The 20,961-nt window shown below is 43.9% G+C and overlaps 1 protein-coding gene across 1 annotated transcript; it reads right to left on the reverse strand.

Moving 5' to 3' along the window:
- Window positions 1-193: 193 nt before the first annotated feature.
- Window positions 194-20,405, reverse strand: YWHAB (tyrosine 3-monooxygenase/tryptophan 5-monooxygenase activation protein beta). Its single transcript, XM_045804707.2, has 6 exons — window positions 20,219-20,405; window positions 6,698-7,000; window positions 4,437-4,560; window positions 3,384-3,547; window positions 2,347-2,442; window positions 194-2,036 (listed from the first exon to the last, which is right to left on the reverse strand). The coding sequence occupies exons 2-6, from the start codon at window positions 6,989-6,991 to the stop codon at window positions 1,980-1,982; spliced, it is 735 nt and encodes a 244-aa protein (XP_045660663.1). The 5' UTR covers window positions 6,992-7,000; window positions 20,219-20,405; the 3' UTR covers window positions 194-1,979.
- Window positions 20,406-20,961: the final 556 nt, after the last annotated feature.

Genomic DNA, 20,961 nt, shown 5'->3' on the forward strand with positions numbered 1-20,961 from the left:
CAAAGAGTAGACCAGAATAGGGAGCTAGTTCTGGTAGTGACAGAGATGGCGCCATACATCAGTTCACAGGCAACTGATAAAATTTTTTATTTCACTTTTGAATTTTTACACTTTTCCTGATTATTCCGTGTTAAGGTGGAAACTAGAACTGTTTAAAAGACATACACAAATCTAGTACATCGATAACCGGGGATTTTTCTTTTTCCTTTTTTTTTTTTTTTGCTATACTATTTTCACAACCACAGAAGTGCTTGCTAGGCAATATAACCGTCACAGAAGCAAACGTGAGGCAGAATACTGGTAAGGAAAAACGAAGCAAGAAAGAGCTACCAGATATACAGACAGGCTCGTTCCACATTCACTACTGCATTTTCAAGCGCCAAGTATCAACTGCACATTTTTGTTCAGCTAGAAAGGGGGGGGAGGGATTTTTTTGTTTTTTTTTTTTGTTTTGTTTTTTGGTTTTAAATCAGTGCATGAATGTTTCTTTTCTCATTTCAGCAGATGGACAAACAGGTGGACACTACAGCTACGTGGAATGTTCGAGGGAGAGGGGGTACTGTGAGACTGGTAGGCCTGGCTATTCTGGACTCTCCCCACGGTGGTGTTCATGCAACTTCCCTGCATTATAGGGTCTTGTTCGAACATGTCTATGAACTTGGCTGGAGGAGCACACTTGAGAGATCTGGTGACAGGTACTAACAAGCGTTATCAGGGCTGGCTGCAACACAGGGAGAAATCACGGGTATTTAAAAACACTTTTTTGATTCAGATCTTGGTCTGACTGAAGAGCAACAAGCGTGATGAAAACTGGAGGAAGCCAGAGCTATGTGCTGGAAGCTCTTCTTGACTCTCTGAAGCGAGGCCTGCTGACCAAGGTGCTCGCCGTCTTTACTCACCCCCTCCAGGCCCCCCACCCTGCCCACACGGTATCAAACAATGAACAGAAGATGACGATAGAATTCAAAAAGGAAAAATGTGTAAGGAAGCAGGACAGAACTTTAAAGAGGGAAAAGAAAAACCAAAGTCAACAGTCAAAAAGGACAGTGGGAAGAATGTTTCGATTTCAAAATTTAAAAGCCCCAAGCTAGGAAGCACCCAAAGACTGAGTACTTCTTAAGTGAAAGGCGATCTCTGCAGAACATGACTCCTAAAGGTATTACCCAGGGAACAGATAAGGCCATTCATAAGACACACGGCTTTTTTCTTCTTTAGGTCCTGGTTACAAGGAAAACAGATTCCACTACTGGAGCACAAGCTGCCAATCAGTAAGATGGCTGTGGGAGAGGGGTGTTAGTCACGTGTTCTAGGAGCACTGGACCTTTTCATGGTGGCAAAACCCAATTATCTGCCACAAAGAGTTTCCATTTCAGGCTTCGACTTTACTCAGAGGAAGACACTGTGGTCATCTGCAGTCATGAACTTTTGAGTGGCAACAGCCCAAACCGGCCAAGTGTCTGTAATCCCCAAAAAACATGCAGAACTACTGTGAGTTGCTGTCACACTTGAATGTCACAGGGCAGGTGTCTCACTCCGCGTCCCAGCGTCACAATATAATCTCTATAACTTTCTGTACAACTTTACAATGGAACTGTTATTTCAGTGACTATTTTGATATCAGATCAAACTTTCCAAAAAGTTACACATAATTCAGGTCTATTTTTTCTATCAGTAAGAGTTCTGCTAAGTTACAAAACCCCATAATCACAGTGTTCAGTTTAAAAAAAATTCAACACACAGTAATCCTGTCAATGTTAATCAAAAATCAAAACTTCAGAATGCCGTGGCGTTTATGTGACCAATCTGAGTTTTAGATACAAACACCGGCTGTTTATCCCATGGACCCTTTTGCTAGGCTGAGGCTGTGAAAAATTGAAAGTCGACGTACGACTCTTTTTTTTTTTTTTTTTTTATCGCACAAAGGGATATATGTGGAGGGTACAGAGTGACACTGAACAGATCACGAAGCACAACAGACATTAGTTCTCTCCCTCCCCAGCATCTCCTTCATCTCCCTGGTTTTCCGACGTCCACAGCTGCAAGAGAAAAACAGAGCTCTAATCAAAACGGGGCTACTAACATTCACTCAGGGAGGCAGCCCCAGTCTGGACCACCTCATCTCACTGAACTGCTTCAAATTCTTCCTGTATTACTGCAGACAGCGAGGACTGCAAAGGTCAAAACTTGAGCAATCATTTACAACCAATTTAACAACTTAATACTTGTAACTCTACTCACAGGGTACAAACGCCCTCGGGTCTTGGGCAATAGTGAATTCTCAGGCCGGTGAGTAGGAACAAGACTATGAACCCTCCAGAAGCAGTGGTGCAAACCAGCAGTACTTACAGTGAGATTGTCCCTAAGCAACTGCATGATCAGGGTGCTGTCTTTGTAAGACTCTTCATTCAGTGTATCCAATTCGGCAATGGCCTCATCGAATGCCTAAAACAAAGAGGCTTCAGCAGAGCTGTCAGAGGTTCTCTGGAGCTAGGTTAGCCCCCCCCTTTTTTTTCTGTTAACAAATGAATACACTTTCTTTTCCTGTACAGTACCTTTGGGGGAACTGAGGCTATTATTAACGACCTTGTTTGCTAGTTGTTTCAGCAAACAGATAATGCATGTTTATAAAGCACCAACCAAAATGACAAAAAATTCCCAGATAAGAACTTCACTGTATGTGATAAGACAGCAGGTCAACCCAGCACAAATCCACATAATTTTTTAATTGCCAAAGATACTTCTGGTAGTCCTTTTCTCTACTAAAACTCAAAAGGTCTGGACACACAAGGAATAAAGGGAGAACAGAAGTTCACACCACTAATCTGATTCAATCAAGTGATGGACTTTAGAGAATTCATGTACTTTTTCCAAATTAAGAAAAAATTTTAAAGTAACAGTGTGCATGTTGAAAGCCTTAAAAAATATGTAAAAAAGGCGGCTGAGTTACTGCTAGAAGGGAGGAGGTAACCCAGCACAGAAGGAAAACCTGGTCTGATTTTTTGCATTTACAGCCTGTAACTTCAAATCTTGGTACAAGGAATACAATACGTAACGGAGGCCTACAGAGCCCAAAGCTTGACAAGAAACTACCTTCCCCCTGAATTTTCTACAACCATCCCCAAACCAATAATTACACAATGAAAACAAAAATCAGCAGGAGGTGTTGAGAAGAAATCAAAAGTGATAGGTCTGTACTTATGTCACAAAAGATCTACTCCTATCTCCAGAACATCCTCAGAGAAGGCTATGACAGTGAGTTGTTAAGTTCAGGCAATAAAAAGAAGTTATTTCACTCACACACACACACACACACACACACACACACACACACACACACACGCAGTGTTTTACTATAATCAGAAACCACAGAGGGTCTTTCTCACCGTCTTTGCCAGGCTGCAAGCCTTTTCAGGAGAGTTTAGAATCTCATAGTAGAAGACTGAGAAGTTCAGTGCCAGGCCAAGTCGAATTGGGTGTGTAGGCTGCATTTCTTTCTTACTAATTTCAAATGCTTCCTGGTAAGCCTGCTGGGAGTTCGACACAGTGGCTATAAGAAAGATAAGAACATTAAAGGGGAGGTTCTTTCCTGGGTGCATCACAAGCTGGACCACCATCCAGCTAGTTTACCACACTGGGCAGGAGTGAGGAGTCATCATATGAGGGTCAGTGTCTCCACCATCTGATTAACAACCACTTGTTGCATGTTTATTCTAAGCCAACAGACTAGTACTACATTAAATGCTTTGGCGGGGGGAAAGCAGAAATAACCTTTAACAAGATAGAACACGGGAAACAATATGCTCCAGCGGAAGAATCACTGACTTCATAGAGTCAACAGACTCAAACTTGAATTCCCAACTCGTACTCATTAAATGTGGGGCTTGGAATAAGTGAAAACCTCCATGAGCCTTGGTTTCCTCCTCAGAAAAATGGGCAGATCCCCGCTGGAACTCTAGAGTTATGCAAGGAATAAAGGAGACTCTGAAATACGCGGCACATAGTAGGCACTTACTGAAGCAGCACTGTAGTTCTCACCATCACAAAGCACGTATGTGATCAAACACACGCATCGCTACTCACCAAGCTGCCTTTACACCACCAGACATTTTAAAGTTTTACTTCTAAACACAAAGACACACATAATCCTCAAGAAAAACAGGTCTTTTTTTTTTTTTTTAAAAGAAAAAGATCTCTTTAAATGCACCACTGCATCACACTTTCCATACCCTCTGCACTTTCCCCTTAGATACATTCTGATTTGTCAACCCCCATTGTGCTGACCCGCTAGCCACGGGTCAGCGTCATGCTGATGGTCTTTTAAATTCTCAGTACTGTGATGTTCCTGTCTACACAGCAAAAACTGTTTAAAATTATTATGGAGGAGGACTGGCTCCACTACTGGTCAAATTTCTTAAAAAAAAAAAAAAGTTACTTACTTTGCTTATTATCTCCAGAAGCCACCTCAGAAAGATATCTAAAATAATCTCCTTTCATTTTCAAGTAGAACACCTTGCTTTCTGGTTGTGTAGCATTGGGAATAAGATATTTGTCCAACAGCTCCTAAAAAATGATTCACATTCTGTTAAGAATCTGGAAATATTATAAGATGTTAAAACTATGTTTGAGATTCAAGACACACTACCACTTCTAAATAATTTTGAAGATTAAAAAAAACATAATTTGCATCCAAAGCTTTTAGCCCAGGTCCTAACAGCAGATGCCTGTATTCTTCGGTTAAAAATCACTATGACCATCCACAAAGGGTTGATTAAAGTATAGCCATACAATGGAATGCCACGTAAGGCCTTAAAAATGATGATGCAGAACTATACCGATAACATGGAAAGGTTCTCAAAAGTCTGAGTGAAATGAAAAGATCGTAAGTAGCACATGAATCCTATTTTAATATTAAGATATGTATGTGTACACGCAAATACATAAGGGAAAACTCCTGAGGGGTATTTATCAATATGTTAATAATGACTCTCTACGTGATCGGATTAGAAATGATTTTTACTTTCTTATTTATACTCCTCTGCCTGGTCACCCCCCCTTTTTTTACAAAACAATGAACTTGCATTACTTCTGTAATTTAAAAAAAGAAAAAATCTTTCCCTTTTGAGAGGAAAAAGGTGATAATAAAGCAAAACTGCCAAAAACTAAGTTGAAAATCAATCAGACCCGGGTAGAAATCCCTCCTCTGCCGCTTACCATCTGTGCCCCTGGACAAACGATTTAAGCACCCTGAGCCTCAGTTTTCCCGGCTACGCAATGGGGAAGCACAATAGCCATCTTCTAGGGTACGAGGATAAATGAGCTAGTGTACATAAAGCGCTTAACACGATGCCTGGCACGTAGTAAGCACTCAAAAAGTAGCTAATACTATTATTAATAATAAATTCCTTTAAACATTTATGCTTACAACAAAAGCAGTTCTGAAGGAGTCCAAGCTTCGTATACAGAGCAATATTTTCGAAGAGTTGTTTTAGAATGTGGCATCCTGAAAAACTGGTTAAGAGGCAGTAAGTACCATGCTTTTCTTCACATTCTTTCAGATGCTCTTAAAGCTGGTCTACATTTCAGGAATTATGGAACTTCCTTGCCCTTGGAATGCATGCCATACTTCATCTGAATACCAGATGTACCTAACATTCAGGAATTAGTGCACCATTAACAAACCCCCAAATTACCAAAAGGCAACAAACTCAGCCATTGACACTCTCACACCAGAGTCTAATAAGAGCAGCTCAATGCAAAAGCTTAGTTGTAAGGGGATTTAATCAATCAAAGTGGGAAGATGCAAGGGGCAGTAGTCATTTTAATACTCTTTGCAGACAGACAGGGTGTAACTCCTTATGGGTTAGGGAGGAGGAGGACTGCCTGACGGCTGACAAGCTTTGTACTGGTTTTCAAAAGAAAGGAGTCATGGGCAGTAATTCGGAGAGGCAGCCAGCAGGGGGAGGTAGATCCACAAGTGTGAATTCCTTTTCCCTTCAAAGCAGCCCTCACCGTTCATTTTTACCTGATTTCACCTGGAAGAAAAAGAAAGTTCCCAGTGGGCTCAGGATGTGAGAGAAAGACAATATGATCATGATTTGCTCTAGGATACGCACCCCTCCCGTCCAACCCCAGACTGTGGCCAGAGCCAAATAGTTACGGATCAGTCATGTGACTAAAGCGTATCTAAATCCCAGGAGAGGACAATCCCCGGACCATTTTTGATGTGGCTTTGGCACGCAGGCCGAACGGACGGACGTGGCTAACTTTTAGGACCTCACGCTGTGCGGCCATGACTAGGAGAGGGTAAGGGGAGCTCGGCTTCTTGCTCCCGCCTCCCCGGCTGGAGATGACACCACCGCTCAGACACAGAAGAGCCTGTCTGCGGCTGCGCCGACCGAGATCCTGCCTACGTGGACTCGATTTCTAAAGAAAAGATGGAGGGACACGGATTCAATGCTCCTGTTTGTCACAGGTCTTTCTGAAGGGAGAGGAAAACACCCCATTCGTGATGAGCAAACTCGGATCAAATAGGAGGTGAGGAAAATCACATCATATGCTTAAAAATCAGTTCCGGCTGGTTTGCAGCTCTCCAGTATATTCAGACACCTCTCTGTCACGAGCCGTTTGAGTTTGCATTTGAACGTTACATTAATACCGTCTGGAAATCGCCGTGTGAAACCCAACCCTGGCCTCTTACCAGAACATCATTGCAGATGTCCTGCAGCTCGGCCTCGATCTTCTCCCGGTACTCTTTGCCCATCTGCTGCTTCTTCTCATTCCTCTCGGTTTTCTGCTCGATGCTGGAGATGACGCGCCAGGAGGAGCGGCGGGCGCCCACCACGTTCTTGTAGGCGACCGAGAGCAGATTCCTCTCCTCGTTGGAGAGCTCGTGCCCCTGCTCCGTGACGGCCTTCATGGCCGCGGCCATGTCGTCATAGCGCTCGGCCTGCTCGGCAAGCTTGGCTTTCTGAACCAGCTCACTTTTATCCATGGTCGTTCCCTACAACAGCAGCGACAGAGAGGAGAGAGAGAGGAGAGCGACGGCGTCAGGCTTCCGGGCGCCGGAAACGCACGCGCGGGCCTTCTTCCACCCGCCTGGACGTGAATGCGGGACGCGCACCTGCCGGTGCCCTCCGCCGCCGAGCATGAGCGCTGACGGGGCTGAGGACCTTGCTGGGGGTTTCTGCCAATTAATTCTCACACTGTCCTACAGAGTAGATACGTTCACAACGATCCCTTCCCCACCTTTCTGAGGTGGAGAAATGGGAGGTTCAGAAAAGGCAAGTGACGTGCCGGCAATACTGCTAGGAGACCGCAGACTCCAGTCTCTCTGTCCCCACGAGCCCCATCTGCCTCCCCAACACATGCAGGCTGCTGAGCAACTGTTTCTTTAGAAGCTGATGCTAAAGACACTTCCTAACTTCTTTCGAGAATTGTCTGGTTTTGACCAAATCTGGTCTTCCCCCACAGCATCGGGAAAAACACCTGAAGTGTGAGGACTGCTTCGATTAATCTTAAAGTGAAGACAGGCCTTTCAGTGTTACATCTGGCAGTGCCCATCAAGCAGTAGGAACCTAAAAACACAGGAGCCATTTTTGTCATATCTTCCGCAATTTGCTAACTTTTGCAGGACACACTGCAGACAAGAGCATAAACTAAAGGCAGGCAGATGTGGCTCTTTCTAGCACCAGCTCTGCTACTTACAAGTGGAGTGTGACCTTGGTCACATCACTTAATCTCTGAGAGCTTCAATTTCCTTCCTGGAAAGTAACAATACCTACTCTCCGTGGGGCTGCTGTGAGAACAAATGACCTAATAATCCACGTGAAGGTGCTTTGAGAAGTTTAGAGCATTACGCACAAATATCAGGCACTAACTTTCTGTATGGTACAGGCTGTAAGAGAAAGGACTTGTATTCAAGATGCATAGCAACAGAACTTCAAACCTAATTGAGTTCATTTAAAGTTTTTTTTGAAAGAGACAAAAATTTCAGTGACTTCAGTTTACCAAACCCTCTATACACCGATCAGTAAATACTCCTCAAATTATTCACCTCACCTTAGTCAATTCCCCCACTATAATAATCACCATTTATAGAGAATGCAGTAATTTTTGGATAATATGTAGCTAAAAAAATTTGTTACCAATAAGTTTTATGTACTGTTAATTTAAATTTCGATAAGTCCATCTGTGCCACAGTGTAAAAATACGCTACTATCTTAAAGTATAATAAGGTGAATACTACTTTAAATTGTCGTAGAAGTATCAGTATTTTTAGAACAAATTCTTACAGAGGCACCTGGCCGGCTCACTCAGTAGCACATGCAACTCTTGATCTCAGGGTCAAGAGTTTGAGCCTCATGTTGGGTGCAGAGATTACTTAAAAATAAAATCTTAAAAACAAAATAAAACAAAACACCCCAAATTCTTTCATTACTACATACACAGTATCACAATTTAAGACTCTGAAAACAATTACTAATTTTTAAAATAGCAAAGGAAGTATTGCCCCTTCCTCACACAGAATTGTTTTGCCTCAGGTCATTTCTATATTTTCAAGTGAGAAATCCTACAGACAGGGCCCTACCACATGAAAATGTTTTATTAGATGGAGCACAATGGTAAGATCCCCCCAAATCTAGACAACTGAGGAGGAGTTGGTTCTCTAAGTTCGGAACTACTATTTTTCTTCCCATGGGTTATTATCTAAGTCATACTCGAGCTGCGTCCTACGTAAGGCTCACTAATTCTAAGCTTCCACGCAGTGAAGCAAGTCTCGCCTAATCTGCCTGGCATCTTCACCCACGTCACTGGAATGAGACTCTGAAACATTCCATTTGCTCTCCTACATTTCCCGGCAGCCCCCAGGCATTCAGGATGGGTCACAGGGTGAGTTGTGCCTCATGGAACAGCAGAAATGATGCTATTTCCAGGTGGAAACTGTGAAGAGCCTTTATGTCATTTGCCAGGCTCTCTTCTCTGACCTCAGCTGCCTAGAAGGCCACATCCTCTAGATGGTGTGCTAGTGCCTGGAGCCTGAGTCCCTGAGGGACTGCTGTACAGAGACTCCTACAGGCCAGCACGGGCCATGGCAGTGTGAAAACGAAACTCGTGTCAAGCCCGAGATGTTGGTGCTGTCTGCTGCCACAACACAGCCTAGTCTACTCTGATAAAAGTACATCAAAAGGGGCGCCTGGGTGGCTCAGTCGGTTAAGCGTGTGCCTTCAGCTCAGGTCATGATCCCAGGGTCCTGCGATCGAGTCATGCATCAGGCTCACTGCTCAGGGGGGAGCCTGCTTCTCCCTCTGCCTGCCGCTCCCCTTGCTTGTGCTCTCTCTGACAAATAAACAAAATCTTTAAAAAAAAAGTACATCAAAAGGACACCATTCTTCAGCTTCGAATTACACACTTTCTCAGTTTATGTCTAACTTTCTTGACCACAAAGTCTTTCAATCAGGATACAACCTGCATCAGCAAATAATCCCACTTCATTGTTTCTCAAAGTGAAAAGCAGACAGAAGTCAACTTTCGATCAACTTCAGAAACGTTCCAGTCTGCAGACAAAATCAAAGTTAGCAGTCACTCAGTGGCCCACTCCAAAGTTCATCAAAGGGCACCTGTGCAACTCTACCAGGAAAGATTTCAATTAATAAAGTACTGGCCAAAAGCCAATTCAGAGCTAAGCCATCCCGTGCAGGATAATAAAAGAGTAACAGAGAAATACAAAGGATCAACACTGCTCAAGATGCCATGAAACCCTTGGGCCTTACGAAGCCCCCCAATTAAGCGCCCCTCCCAAACGTTAAAAGTTAAATCATACCTCTCTGAAGAATCCTACTTCTTGGGAGCTCCCAAAAGTACACACCCAGCTTCTCTCAAAATCAGATGTGGCCTGTTTGGGGAGCCAACTATTTTAAGCTTCTTCAGGATCTCTGCAAGAGCCCTTGGACATTGAAAGCCATCATGATATGGTAAGACCAAACGCATGCCTTAAAAAATGTATCTGTTTAAAAAAATTTAATTCCACGTGCACACACACAAAACAACCACAACAAACAAAAGCCACAGCTAAATGTCCTGATGACTACTGCTTACATAACTTTTGACTTATATAACACGGATTTTGAAGCAGCTAGACCAATTTCAACAGGAAATGGGTTACACAACACCCAGCAGTTTGGAAGAAGGCAGGAGACAAGGGAGATCTGGAATTGTTCCTAGTTCTACATCTGCAATAGCCTCCCATTCACTCTCTCCCCAGACCCACTACCTGCAGTCCCCTTCGTGTCTCTTCGATCAGACTCATTCTTAAAACTCTGATCAAGTCACTTCCTGCTCAAAATTCTTTTAAGTTCCTTCCTGCTGATAGTAGTCAGATTCCCTCCTGTCATTGAAGATTTTCCAACCTATCTTCCCAGCCTTTTGCCAGAACACGCCTTCCACACAATTTGTGCTTCTGCCAAAATGGTCTTCTTACAGAGTCTGCTTTTCTGTCTCCTTGTCTTTGCTCACCAAACCACTCCCTCTGCCTGGAATGTCCTCTCCCATTTACTCGGCATACAAAATTCTTCAGAGCATGGCTCAAGTGCCATCCCCTTCACGAAGCCTATCTGAAGCCACTAAGCTGGAGATGTCTTAATATGCTAGCCACCAGCCACATGTAGCTAGTGTCACATGTGGAAACCGTAATATTCTGGATCTATGGAGTTCAACTTTAAAAAACAATTAAATTTCACTTCTCAAATATTCTCAACAAAGCATTTCATCTATACCTCTCTTGAGGTCCTATCACATTTCTTCAGCACTACAATTATTTGTATATCTCTTCAAGTCCCTCGCCACACCAACTCTTTTAGGGCAGATCTCCCACAGCGTCTTGCACATCATTGGTATGAACAAGCATCTGCTGAATGAACAGATACCCACATGAAAGAATAAAACTGCAAATTTGGCACAGTTTTCGCTCTGCTCAAATAATTCAAAGCACCTATTCTTCACAAGCACATGAAATCCTCATAATGTGTGCACCTCATTCCATGTACTCCTGCATCCTACTTCAAAGTTACTCCACCAAAGGTGCGGCACAGGGAACGGTGGTGGTGGTACTGTAACTGCGTCGTTCAGCGACGATGGTGGCTACACTCGGGTGAGCACAGAATTAACATGCAGACTTGCTGAATCACTACCTCATACACCAGAACTAATGTACCACACTGCATATCGACTATACTTCCATTAAAAAAGAAGAACAGCAAAGTGACTCGTAGTCCTGCTGTCACCCTCACTCAGTCACTTCGAATGACTCTCTTTTGGCAGCTCCATCTAAACTCTGCCTGGCCTTCAAAGTCCTTCGTGATTTTGGCTCCTCCAAATCCGTCAGGCTTCATCATCGGCCGCTCTCCAAAATGTGCCTTTCCCTCCGCTGAACACCTCGAACACCATAGAAATGTCATGCTCAAACACCCCTGATATTAATTTTCTAGTTCCTTCGTCTAGAATGCTCTCCCATTTACTTCCTGCCTATGCAAATCGTATCCATCCAACTGGCTAGAAAGTCTTCCACGGCTACCCCGGCCCCTGCTAACGTACCGGCCCGTGAATCCAAATGTACTTGCAGCCTATCATACAGTCCAGGGCCTACACCGTGTGTTTTCTGGCAGAGATGAGGAGTAGTGTCTCTTTACAACCAGTTCCACGTGTATATGTCCTCAAAGGAAAGCTTCACATTTGTTTCTCATTTAACGTCTCACACTGTGCCAAGCAGAAAGTTAATGCTCAGATAAGTAGCTGTAAATTTTTTCAACAAATCAGTACTGAGAGAGCAGGAAGAACCCAGGGCGGCTGTATTCGGGATGGCAGAAAGGCAGCAAGCCTAGGTCTAAGAGCGGGACGTGTACGACAAAGCCACGTGAATGTGTTCGAGCTCAGCCTTCCAATCCCTACACTGAAGACAGAGCATCCTCCTCAGAAGACATGTTGTGAAGAGGAGATGCAGGGAATTAAAGGAAATTTTTTTAAAAAACGCATAGTGCAAACCAAATGGAAGTACTATTATGCAGCTCACAGGATCTACACATCACTGTTTCAGTCCACAATGGGAGTTTAGATTCTTTCTTACTTAACATACAACCCATGAGAAGGAAAGCAAGTCTAGATTCATCTGGTACAGGAAGTGAATGTGTTACAGTGTTAACATTCTTAGATAGGACTCCACCCTCCAACAGCCTCACAACGGACACGCATGTTAACTGTAACACTTTTATCCATTAGTTCCTAATTGGATTTTCTTGAATTGAATGCTAAGAAGTGATGGTTTATAATCAGGACCTACTTTTCTTCTGAGACTTTCAACCAATGTCCTACCAAGAAAAAACTCAGCAAGAGAGCCTTTGCCTCTTAAAAAACCTTAAAAGACTGCAGTTTCACCATCAGGCCTGGCACTAATAGCACAAAGACACTAGAGCAAACTTCTCCTTGTGCTGGGCACAGATCAGGAAGAAACAGAGATGCCTCTGAAGCGTTCTCAAGCACAGCCACAGGACGACGACGGGTGTCTGTCTGTTCTAAGCCACTGCATGCAGCGCTTTAGAGGAATGGGAAGCATGTGCTGATTAAGTCAGCAATGCTTAGTGAAAAACTGGAAACCATCTAAATATCTAATAGGGGAGTGGTTAAGAAGAGGGATAGGTGGTACAAGACTATATGGCTGTCAAAAGAAGAGATTTAATGTCATAGATCTGTTAAAGAAATATATACAATACGAAGAAGAAAAAGATGTACAAAAGTATTTCATTTTTGTAAAACACGCCTAAAAATACTATGAAAAATAATTCTAAGGGTGCCCGTGAAATAACAGGATTTCCTTCAAATACATGAAACCTCCAGTCTGACAGTAAATGGTGAAACTAGAGTATCTATGAACCCACCAAGGCCCTCTATTTCAAAATTCTTTCCCTAAGGGATTTCTCTTAGCCAGGTTCAGAATACTGAGAGGCCATCTCCCAGTGGCCAGAGGCAGACATCCAAGTATAAGAGAAGAAAAAAGTAAAAATACAAGTGACTACCCTGTTAATCCATATTAAAAAAAAAAAAAAAAGCAGCCTTGCAAATAAAGAGAATGACCTCGTGAAATGTGGCCTTTAGAAGTATTGAACTTTCAGCTATGTTTTGTTTTCAAGGAAAAGAACCGGCTCAATTCCTTTTTTTCTTTTTTTTTAAGTAGGCTCCACACCCAACGTGAGGCTTGAACTCACATCCCTGAGATCAAAAGCTGCATGCTCTACTGACTGAGCCAGCCAGGCGCCCCATGCTCAATTCTGAAATACTGAGCTTTAATTGAATTTGATTATTTCCTAGAAATTTAAAATTGAGGATTCCATTGTCTATCATGTGTGAGGATTATTAAACCTCTATTATGAAACACACACCAGTGGAATTTGTTTCTAGGAAAGCCCTACATACTACAAATCTAGCCTTCTACAGAGAAATTAGGTGATTTTTGGAGTAACTTCTCTGAACCTGTTTCCTTAAATGTCAAAAGGAGACATTAGCAGCTATCAAGGATTTACCAAAAAATGGCTAGATGGTGATGGTCAGAGTAAAGGCTCAACAGACACATTCTTACTCTTTTTGTTTTGGTTTGGGTTATGGGGGGGGTGACAGAGGGAGAGGGAGAGATAATCTCAAGCAGACTCCATGCTCAGTGCATGCTGCCTGATGCAGGGCTGGACCTCATGACCCTGAGATCATAACCTGAAATGAAATCAGGAGTAGGACACCCAACTGACTGAGCCATCTAGGCGCTCCAACACATTCTTACTCTTATTACTTCAGAAAAATGAAGTGCATATAATTTAATTGAGTGTTGAAATCACTGTAAATGAAAACACTACCAGTATGTCCAGGAACTTTCCTTGGAATTCACAAGAAATACAATTACAATAGCGTGGTCCTCACCTCTGAGAGCTTACACTCCCCCAGGAGGAACAGAAGACGGCCCATATTTGAGGGTTATAAAGCTTCTTGAAAAAGCAAGCAGCTAGAATTAGAGGGAAGAGGTTTAGTTTAAAAAGTGCCTGTGTCCTCACTGGTTTTCTGGGCTGGAAGGGTTCTGCCAGGAGAGGAAAAGGATACTCCAGGTAGGGACAGGAAACACTGATGTATGAATAAAGAGCATATTATGTTCTTCTAGATGAAACTGAAGAAATCGAAGGCCAAAGTAGATAAAGAGATGAGCAGAGTTATGAACCTGGAGAGAAAACTGACAGGAGCATCTTAAAAATCTAGACTCCCAAGCTTCCATGGGGTAAGGAACTGACAGTAAATTCTGACTCGTGTGCACAGTCGTACCATTCCAGACAGAGGATCCACAGAGCCACAAGGCCAAAGTTAAGAGTTCCGGAGTCACTCCGCTGAAGGAAAAACAGATGCCAAGCTACAGCAGGAGGGACTTGAGAAAGGCAGTGGGGCCAGGTGGTTAGGGGGTGTTACCCAGAAAAAGTGAAGTACTCCTAGCTCTTAAAGAAAACTACTCACTGAAAAACACCCACTCTAAAAATGTCTGTGTGCCATTCTACACACAAATTTCACAGTCCTGTCATAAACCGAACTCCATTCAAACATTTGCTGGCTCTGTGTTAGAAAATGAAACACAGCATGTCCTAAATACAAAATCATTAGCACTGATGTCCAGCAAACACAGAATTGTGGAGGGAAACTTCACTTCCATTTCAAAAATCTCTTCCCTCTTCCACATCAGTTGTTGAGTATCACTGTTAATGATGTCCAAATAGCCAAAATTAAATTTTAAAAAATGGAGATATTGAATGATATGCCCAAGGTCACACACTGTGAATCAACAGCAGATAGGACAATAAATTGACCTCTTGGCGTTAGGTGATCAATCCCAAAAGACAACCTGCTAATTCTGATCCATAAACACAGCTCCGTTGGTCAATTCTGTGAATAGGGTTCAAAAGCTTTGAGCCCACCAATGTAATGGAGTGACCTAGCCCAATTTACCAGTACCACACACCAACGCCATAGGTTCCTTGATCTCTGTGTTTTCTCGTGCATAGAACAGGCAAATCTATTTTGTATGGTTCTTGGAAAGAGTAAGTTAGTTCATGACGCAAAATACTTAAGTCTCTACACGCTGTAAGCACTCAAATGGCAGCCACACACAAGTCTACCAAATGTGGTCAGCCAGGGAAGGGACACTTACTACACACCTCATTTCTTTTACATCCAGATGGATTTCTTTAAAGACTTTTAAATGAAAGGCACATGTTAACTTACCTATGCCTATTTCTGAAGTAGCACTTAGCATAGTTTACTGTAAACATCTTTACTGACTCCCACACTGGATTGTGAGCTTAAGGTAGGAACCCAGACTTTGATCTTTGGGCACCCAATGTGTGCCATGCTGAGTTTGACTATTTGATCACTTGGTGCACTTTTTTTTTTTTTTTTAAGATTTTATTTATTTATTTGACAGAGATAGAGACAGCCAGCGAGAGAGGGAACACAAGCAGGGGGAGTGGGAGAGGAAGAAGCAGGCTCATAGCGGAGGAGCCTGACGTGGGGCTCGATCCCAGAACGCCGGGATCACGCCCTGAGCCGGAGGCAGACGCTTAACAGCTGTGCCACCCAGGCGCCCCCACTTGGTGCACTTTTTAAAAGACGTGAACAAGGCTATTATTTCCTATGTGGACAGAGGTAAGTAGACCACACCTGACCTATAAAGTACAGACTATATTTATCCTCTGCCTTAGTCTACTTTAGAATAAAGCCACCCCAGCTCCAATCAGGAACAACACTATAGTTTCTGACTGATGTTTCTCAGCTACCAATTTTTGTACTTACAGATTCAAAGTGAATTTCAACAAGCCCTTGGAGTACTTTCTGTCTATCTCCTCTTTTCAAAAGTCCATACCAGCTAACTGATTTAGTAAACATAACAAAAATACCCATCATTTATAGTTTACCCAAATGTGTAAAGCACTAGGGCTTTCTTATCAACTCATTTAATCCTAAACATCCTATGAGGCAGGTCCCCTTTAATAGATGGATGCCAAGAGTAACTTGCCCAGGGTCACGGAGGTAAAACGGGCACACGCGCTTTCCTCTATTAGCTCCTAACGATCAACTATGATTCTCAATGCTTACTTTTGGAAAAGACAGGATGGACAATTAAAAAAAAAAAAAAAAAAAACTATACAGAGTTATTACCGTGAGGTTTCAGGGATTGGCCTCCAGTTAATTTATCTAGCTCTAAAAATCAAAATAAAACTAAGTTAAAAACAGCATTTGCCCAAAGCTCAACAGACTGTCAAACAAGCTTTAAGGTGAAGTTTGTAGGCAAATAGTAACAATGGCCAGGACTCATATCTACTTTATTGTCACCTTTGTCCAGGTCAAGGCCATTCAGAAATAACTTTTACTGTTGGGTCTCTTAGATGAAAACAATGAAATAAAACTAACAGGAAGAAACTTACATAAGAGAGAACTGGCCATATTTAAAAAAAAGTCCTCTCTCTAACCTACAGTCTGCTGGGAATGACTTGTTCTCTTGAGGCCATCAATCAATTTCATCTCATTATAAGTACATATTAGAAACACATAACTATGCCTGTATTAGAAGACCTTTTAGCCCAGAAAGCAGTAAGCTCTCTTACTTGGCTTTTAGCACATGTATCCCAAAATAGAAAGTACTTTGGTCTCTTTTTCCTAAGTATTCCCCTTAGAAAAATTCCCTTAGAATCCAGCTCCAACTGTTAAGTTTCTCCCTCATGACATACAGATGACTACCAGAACCATATTCGTGTAGGGACCAAGATGGTTGTGATGCCTAAAAGTTGCTTTTATCCAATGAATTTCTTGTCCCATGGCTAGTGTGAATTGTCTGTCACCTTTCCCTAGAAAAATGTAGGAACCAAGGAACGGAAAGTCCCTTTACAAGTAAATCTTAGTTTATTCTGGGGTATCCTTATTCCGTAAAGGAAAATTGCCCAGTTTGACATCATTGAAAGAACAGGTAGCCTAATAGAACATTATACTTTACAATTATAATTTACTATTTCCTCATCTCTTCCTCCCCAATGAAATATGGAAAAATCTAAAAATCTACAGAAAAAATAGTATGATAAACCAAAATTACTGATGGGAGTCCTGACCAAATTCTGTTAGATGAAGAACCAAGTGTTAGAATAAATCAGCATGCCACAAAGTAACTGATGAACTTTCTCACTAGTATGAAGCAAATGCTAGAAACACTGGGTTTTTCACAAGCTTGCTTCCTGATGCACATCAGCAGTATCATCCCACAGGCCAGAATGAATATAGTCCGCCCAAAAATCACATATGTATCTTCGGAAACAGCTAAAATTCCTGTGCGAACACATTTACTTTAATAGGATACATGTAAGAAAAATTAAGGACTAAATGGTGTTCCCATGAAACATCCTCCACCACAGGTAGACACTTAACATTAGAGCCGGACTGCCTGGTTTGACTCCTGGCTCCAGCACTTACTTACCTTGTCGTGTGTGTGCGTGCGTGTGTGTGTGTGTGTGTGTGTGTACACCCCTGGGAAAATTATTTAACTCTTCTATGCCTCAGTTTCCTCATCTGTAAAATGGGGCTAACAGTACTTACCTATCATTGGTTGTTATGAAGGCTTCTTTAGTAGGTGTAAAGGACTTAGAACAAAGCTTGGCACATAGTAGGCGATGTGATAGCTATTATTATTATTGTTATAGACTAACTGTCCTGATGCTACCTCATCAGTTGGTGAATAAATCACAAACAGATAATGTGTCTATGCTATATAGCATATATGCTGTATCTAGTCTCTATATATGTATATTCACGGATATGATCAAATAACATATATTAAACACCTACTATATCCCAAATGCTTATTTTGATTATTGAGTTTATCACAAGAATGCAACAAAGACTATTACCATTTGCATTGTACAGATGAGAAAATAGGCTCAGAAAGACTGGAGATGCTGTACACAAAATAAAGTTCTACAATAATGCATCAATTTTTGAAAGCAACATGTACACAAAGCAGGGATGGGTCTCATCAGAATGCAGCTGGAGAAAAAAAGAAAACCATTAATAGTGAATTCTGTGATTAAAAAAACAAAACCAAAAGCTTATATTTAACAGTTTACAGTCTGTAAAAAGGCCCCAAGACAATTCTGGAGATAGAGAAACTAAGAATCAGACATTAAGTAACATACTGAATATCCCACAGTTAGAAAATGCTGCAGGCAAGACCTGAATCAAATTTATCTGACTCCAGGTCCAGTGCTCTTTGTTTCTGTATCCACAGCCAAACGGGCAAAAGGCACTTTTCGCAGTGGCTCAAATCTCTGGAGACTCTGCCTCCGGAACTAGCATCATGGGAATTTGCTCAGCCTGGTTTTATGGAGGCTGCCTCCCTGATCTATAGAGCTCCAATTCTAAAATGGCTTCAACATAACACAAGCACTGCATGATGGGAAATGTACAGAAGATTATAGGGTAGGAGCCATACTCCAGGGGCTGTCAGTCCAGAAATATTTGCTCCTGATGAATGAGGATATTCAATCTAAAAACTAGGCATGTGGTCTAGGCCAAATTACCTCATTTCTCATAAAGACTTCATCTGTAATATGGGTGAATGGTTTCTTATCTCACTGAAAAGAGAGGGTAGGAAAATCATTCAGCAGTTGCTGCTGGATTATTACTCTTCCATTTGGAAGACCACACCTAAAATTCTAAGTTGGGTCTAGAAAAAACGGACAGGTTTTTACCCTCACCTTCCTGTATGCTAAAGAAATAGATCCAAGAAAAATGAGGGCTCAGACAACTGAGATATTCCTAACCGAGAAATGGGATACACTGGAAGCAGTCAAGAAGAAAACCATTAAGAATCAACATTATTTATACATATACATTTCCAAAGAGAAAATGCAAAAAGCTGAGTAGCCACGTGTCCAGTTCTATAAACTGCCTATGTGTGTGGTTTCATATGAACTGAGACACAGTGAGAAATACAGACAATTTTCATTATTCTTGAAAGTGCTTCATCTTTCTTTCTGGATCCTGTGGCCTCCTGATTTTGTATGTTCGTAACATCATCCTGCCAAATCTCTTCTCCCACACAGGGCAAGTAAAATCAGAGTCTGATGCTATCTAGCCTTAGCAAAAAGAAAAGGGAGTGAAGACAAGGACAAGAGACGTGCATCTTTAGAGACAGGTTGACAAACTGTCTTACCAATACTGCCACCTTTGAAAACCCCATTACATGCAGTTCTCCATTTGCAATAGACAAAGATGTACTCAATCCTCCGAAGAAAAGGGGCCCAAATCAATCCTATCCCTTCCCCACCACCAGGGAGGCCACCAGGCAAATTTCAGTCCTAAAAACGTGCTAACACACAGTATGGGGGAATCTGGGGTGAGAACACAAAAGACTCTAGCATTAAATGACGGTAAATACCGTGGGAAAACGCTCCCGATTTCCAGCCTCTGATCTTTTTATCCTGGGGATCGGGCCTGACTCAGTAACCGGTTCCAACAAATGCATTTTCTTGACTCAAACCTCAACCCTGTGCTTCTCAGGGAATCTCGGGTCCTGCTAGGCTCCCAAACCAGCGAACGATGATAAAATGACTTTACTGCAAAGTGGGAGGGGGTTTTCCCTCTGCTCTCTCCCAAGGTTAAACCCCTTACCCATCCAGAGAGTCAACAGAGACCCTGGGGCTCGAAAACTCGCCCGTATTTGGTTAAATTTTAATTTCTGAAAACCAGAAAGCAAGGAGCAGGGGTGACAGGGCTTAAAAGGCTGGTTTTCGCCGCCCGAGGAACAGGGAGGGGTCGCGCGGGGATCGAAGGTAGGTGGCGAAGGAGGGTCGGGGGTCCGCGGTTTAAGGTCCCTTCCGGCCCCATACGGAGCCGCACCCCGCCCGCAGGGCAGGGCCGCAGGCGGCGAGGGCTGCCTGGGCCTTTCCAAGAGCGAAGGGGCCCGGCCCCGGAAACAGGGAGGGGCCGCGGCCAGGCCGGGCCCGCGCCGCAGGCGGCCGCGCGGGGCCAGAAAAGCTGCGCGCCACCACCTCCCGGGCCCACCCGCGGGGTCGCCCGCGTCGCCGCGGCCGTCGCCGCCCGGAGGGAGCTTCGCGCTTGGGCCCCCAGGGGCCCCGGGCGGACCCTGCGCCGCACTCACCGGGGGAGGGCAAAAGGAGGCAAAGACGCTTGTGAGCGAAGCTCCGAGCGCGGTGACCGCTTCCTTCCCAGGCCCACTCCTCAGGCGGCAGCGGCGGCGGCTGCAGTGGTGGCGGCGGCAGCAGCTACCCCGGCTCCGGAATCGGCGGCGGCGGTGGCGGCAGCTCCACTTCCGCTCCGGTCACCACTTCCGCTCCGGCCCGAGCCCCGCCCCGCCCCTGCGCCGGCTCCTCATTGGGCGAGCGGGGCACGGGGTTGCCCCGGCCGCCCGAGAGGGGCGCTGACGGAGGGAGAAGGAAGGAGAGCGGAGGCCCGGACGCTGCGGACGGGGAGCGAGGAGGGGGCGGGCGGAGGGAGACGGAAATGGGGGCGGGGGGCGGAAAGAGGCAGTGGGAGAAGAGGGGGCGGAGCTGGGGCTGGGAGAGGGGGAAGTGTGGGAACCGGGGGTACTGGGCGAGGCGAAGGTTTGGGCGGGCCCGAGCCCCCGGTGCTGCGCTCCCAACTTGGGCTCGGAAACCCGGCAGGGCCAATCCCACAGACGTCGGGGTCATCGGTTCCCTCCCCAGCCAAAAAGGAATCGCCACCGAGTCGGAGGCTGAGGTCAATCCCTTTTGGCTGTGTGCTTTGGGAATACTGGACCTAGGAAAGGACAGAAATTGCTCATCCCTCAATTTTCGCTTAATCTTCCCTTCAGCCCTTCGAGGCACTCATCATTTTCTCCTTTTGTGGACAGGAGAGGCCACG

This window comes from Ursus americanus, chromosome 22 (assembly GCF_024610735.1).
Source record: "Ursus americanus isolate L20-20 chromosome 22, mUrsAme1.1.p, whole genome shotgun sequence".
Classification (NCBI taxonomy): domain Eukaryota; kingdom Metazoa; phylum Chordata; class Mammalia; order Carnivora; family Ursidae; genus Ursus; species Ursus americanus.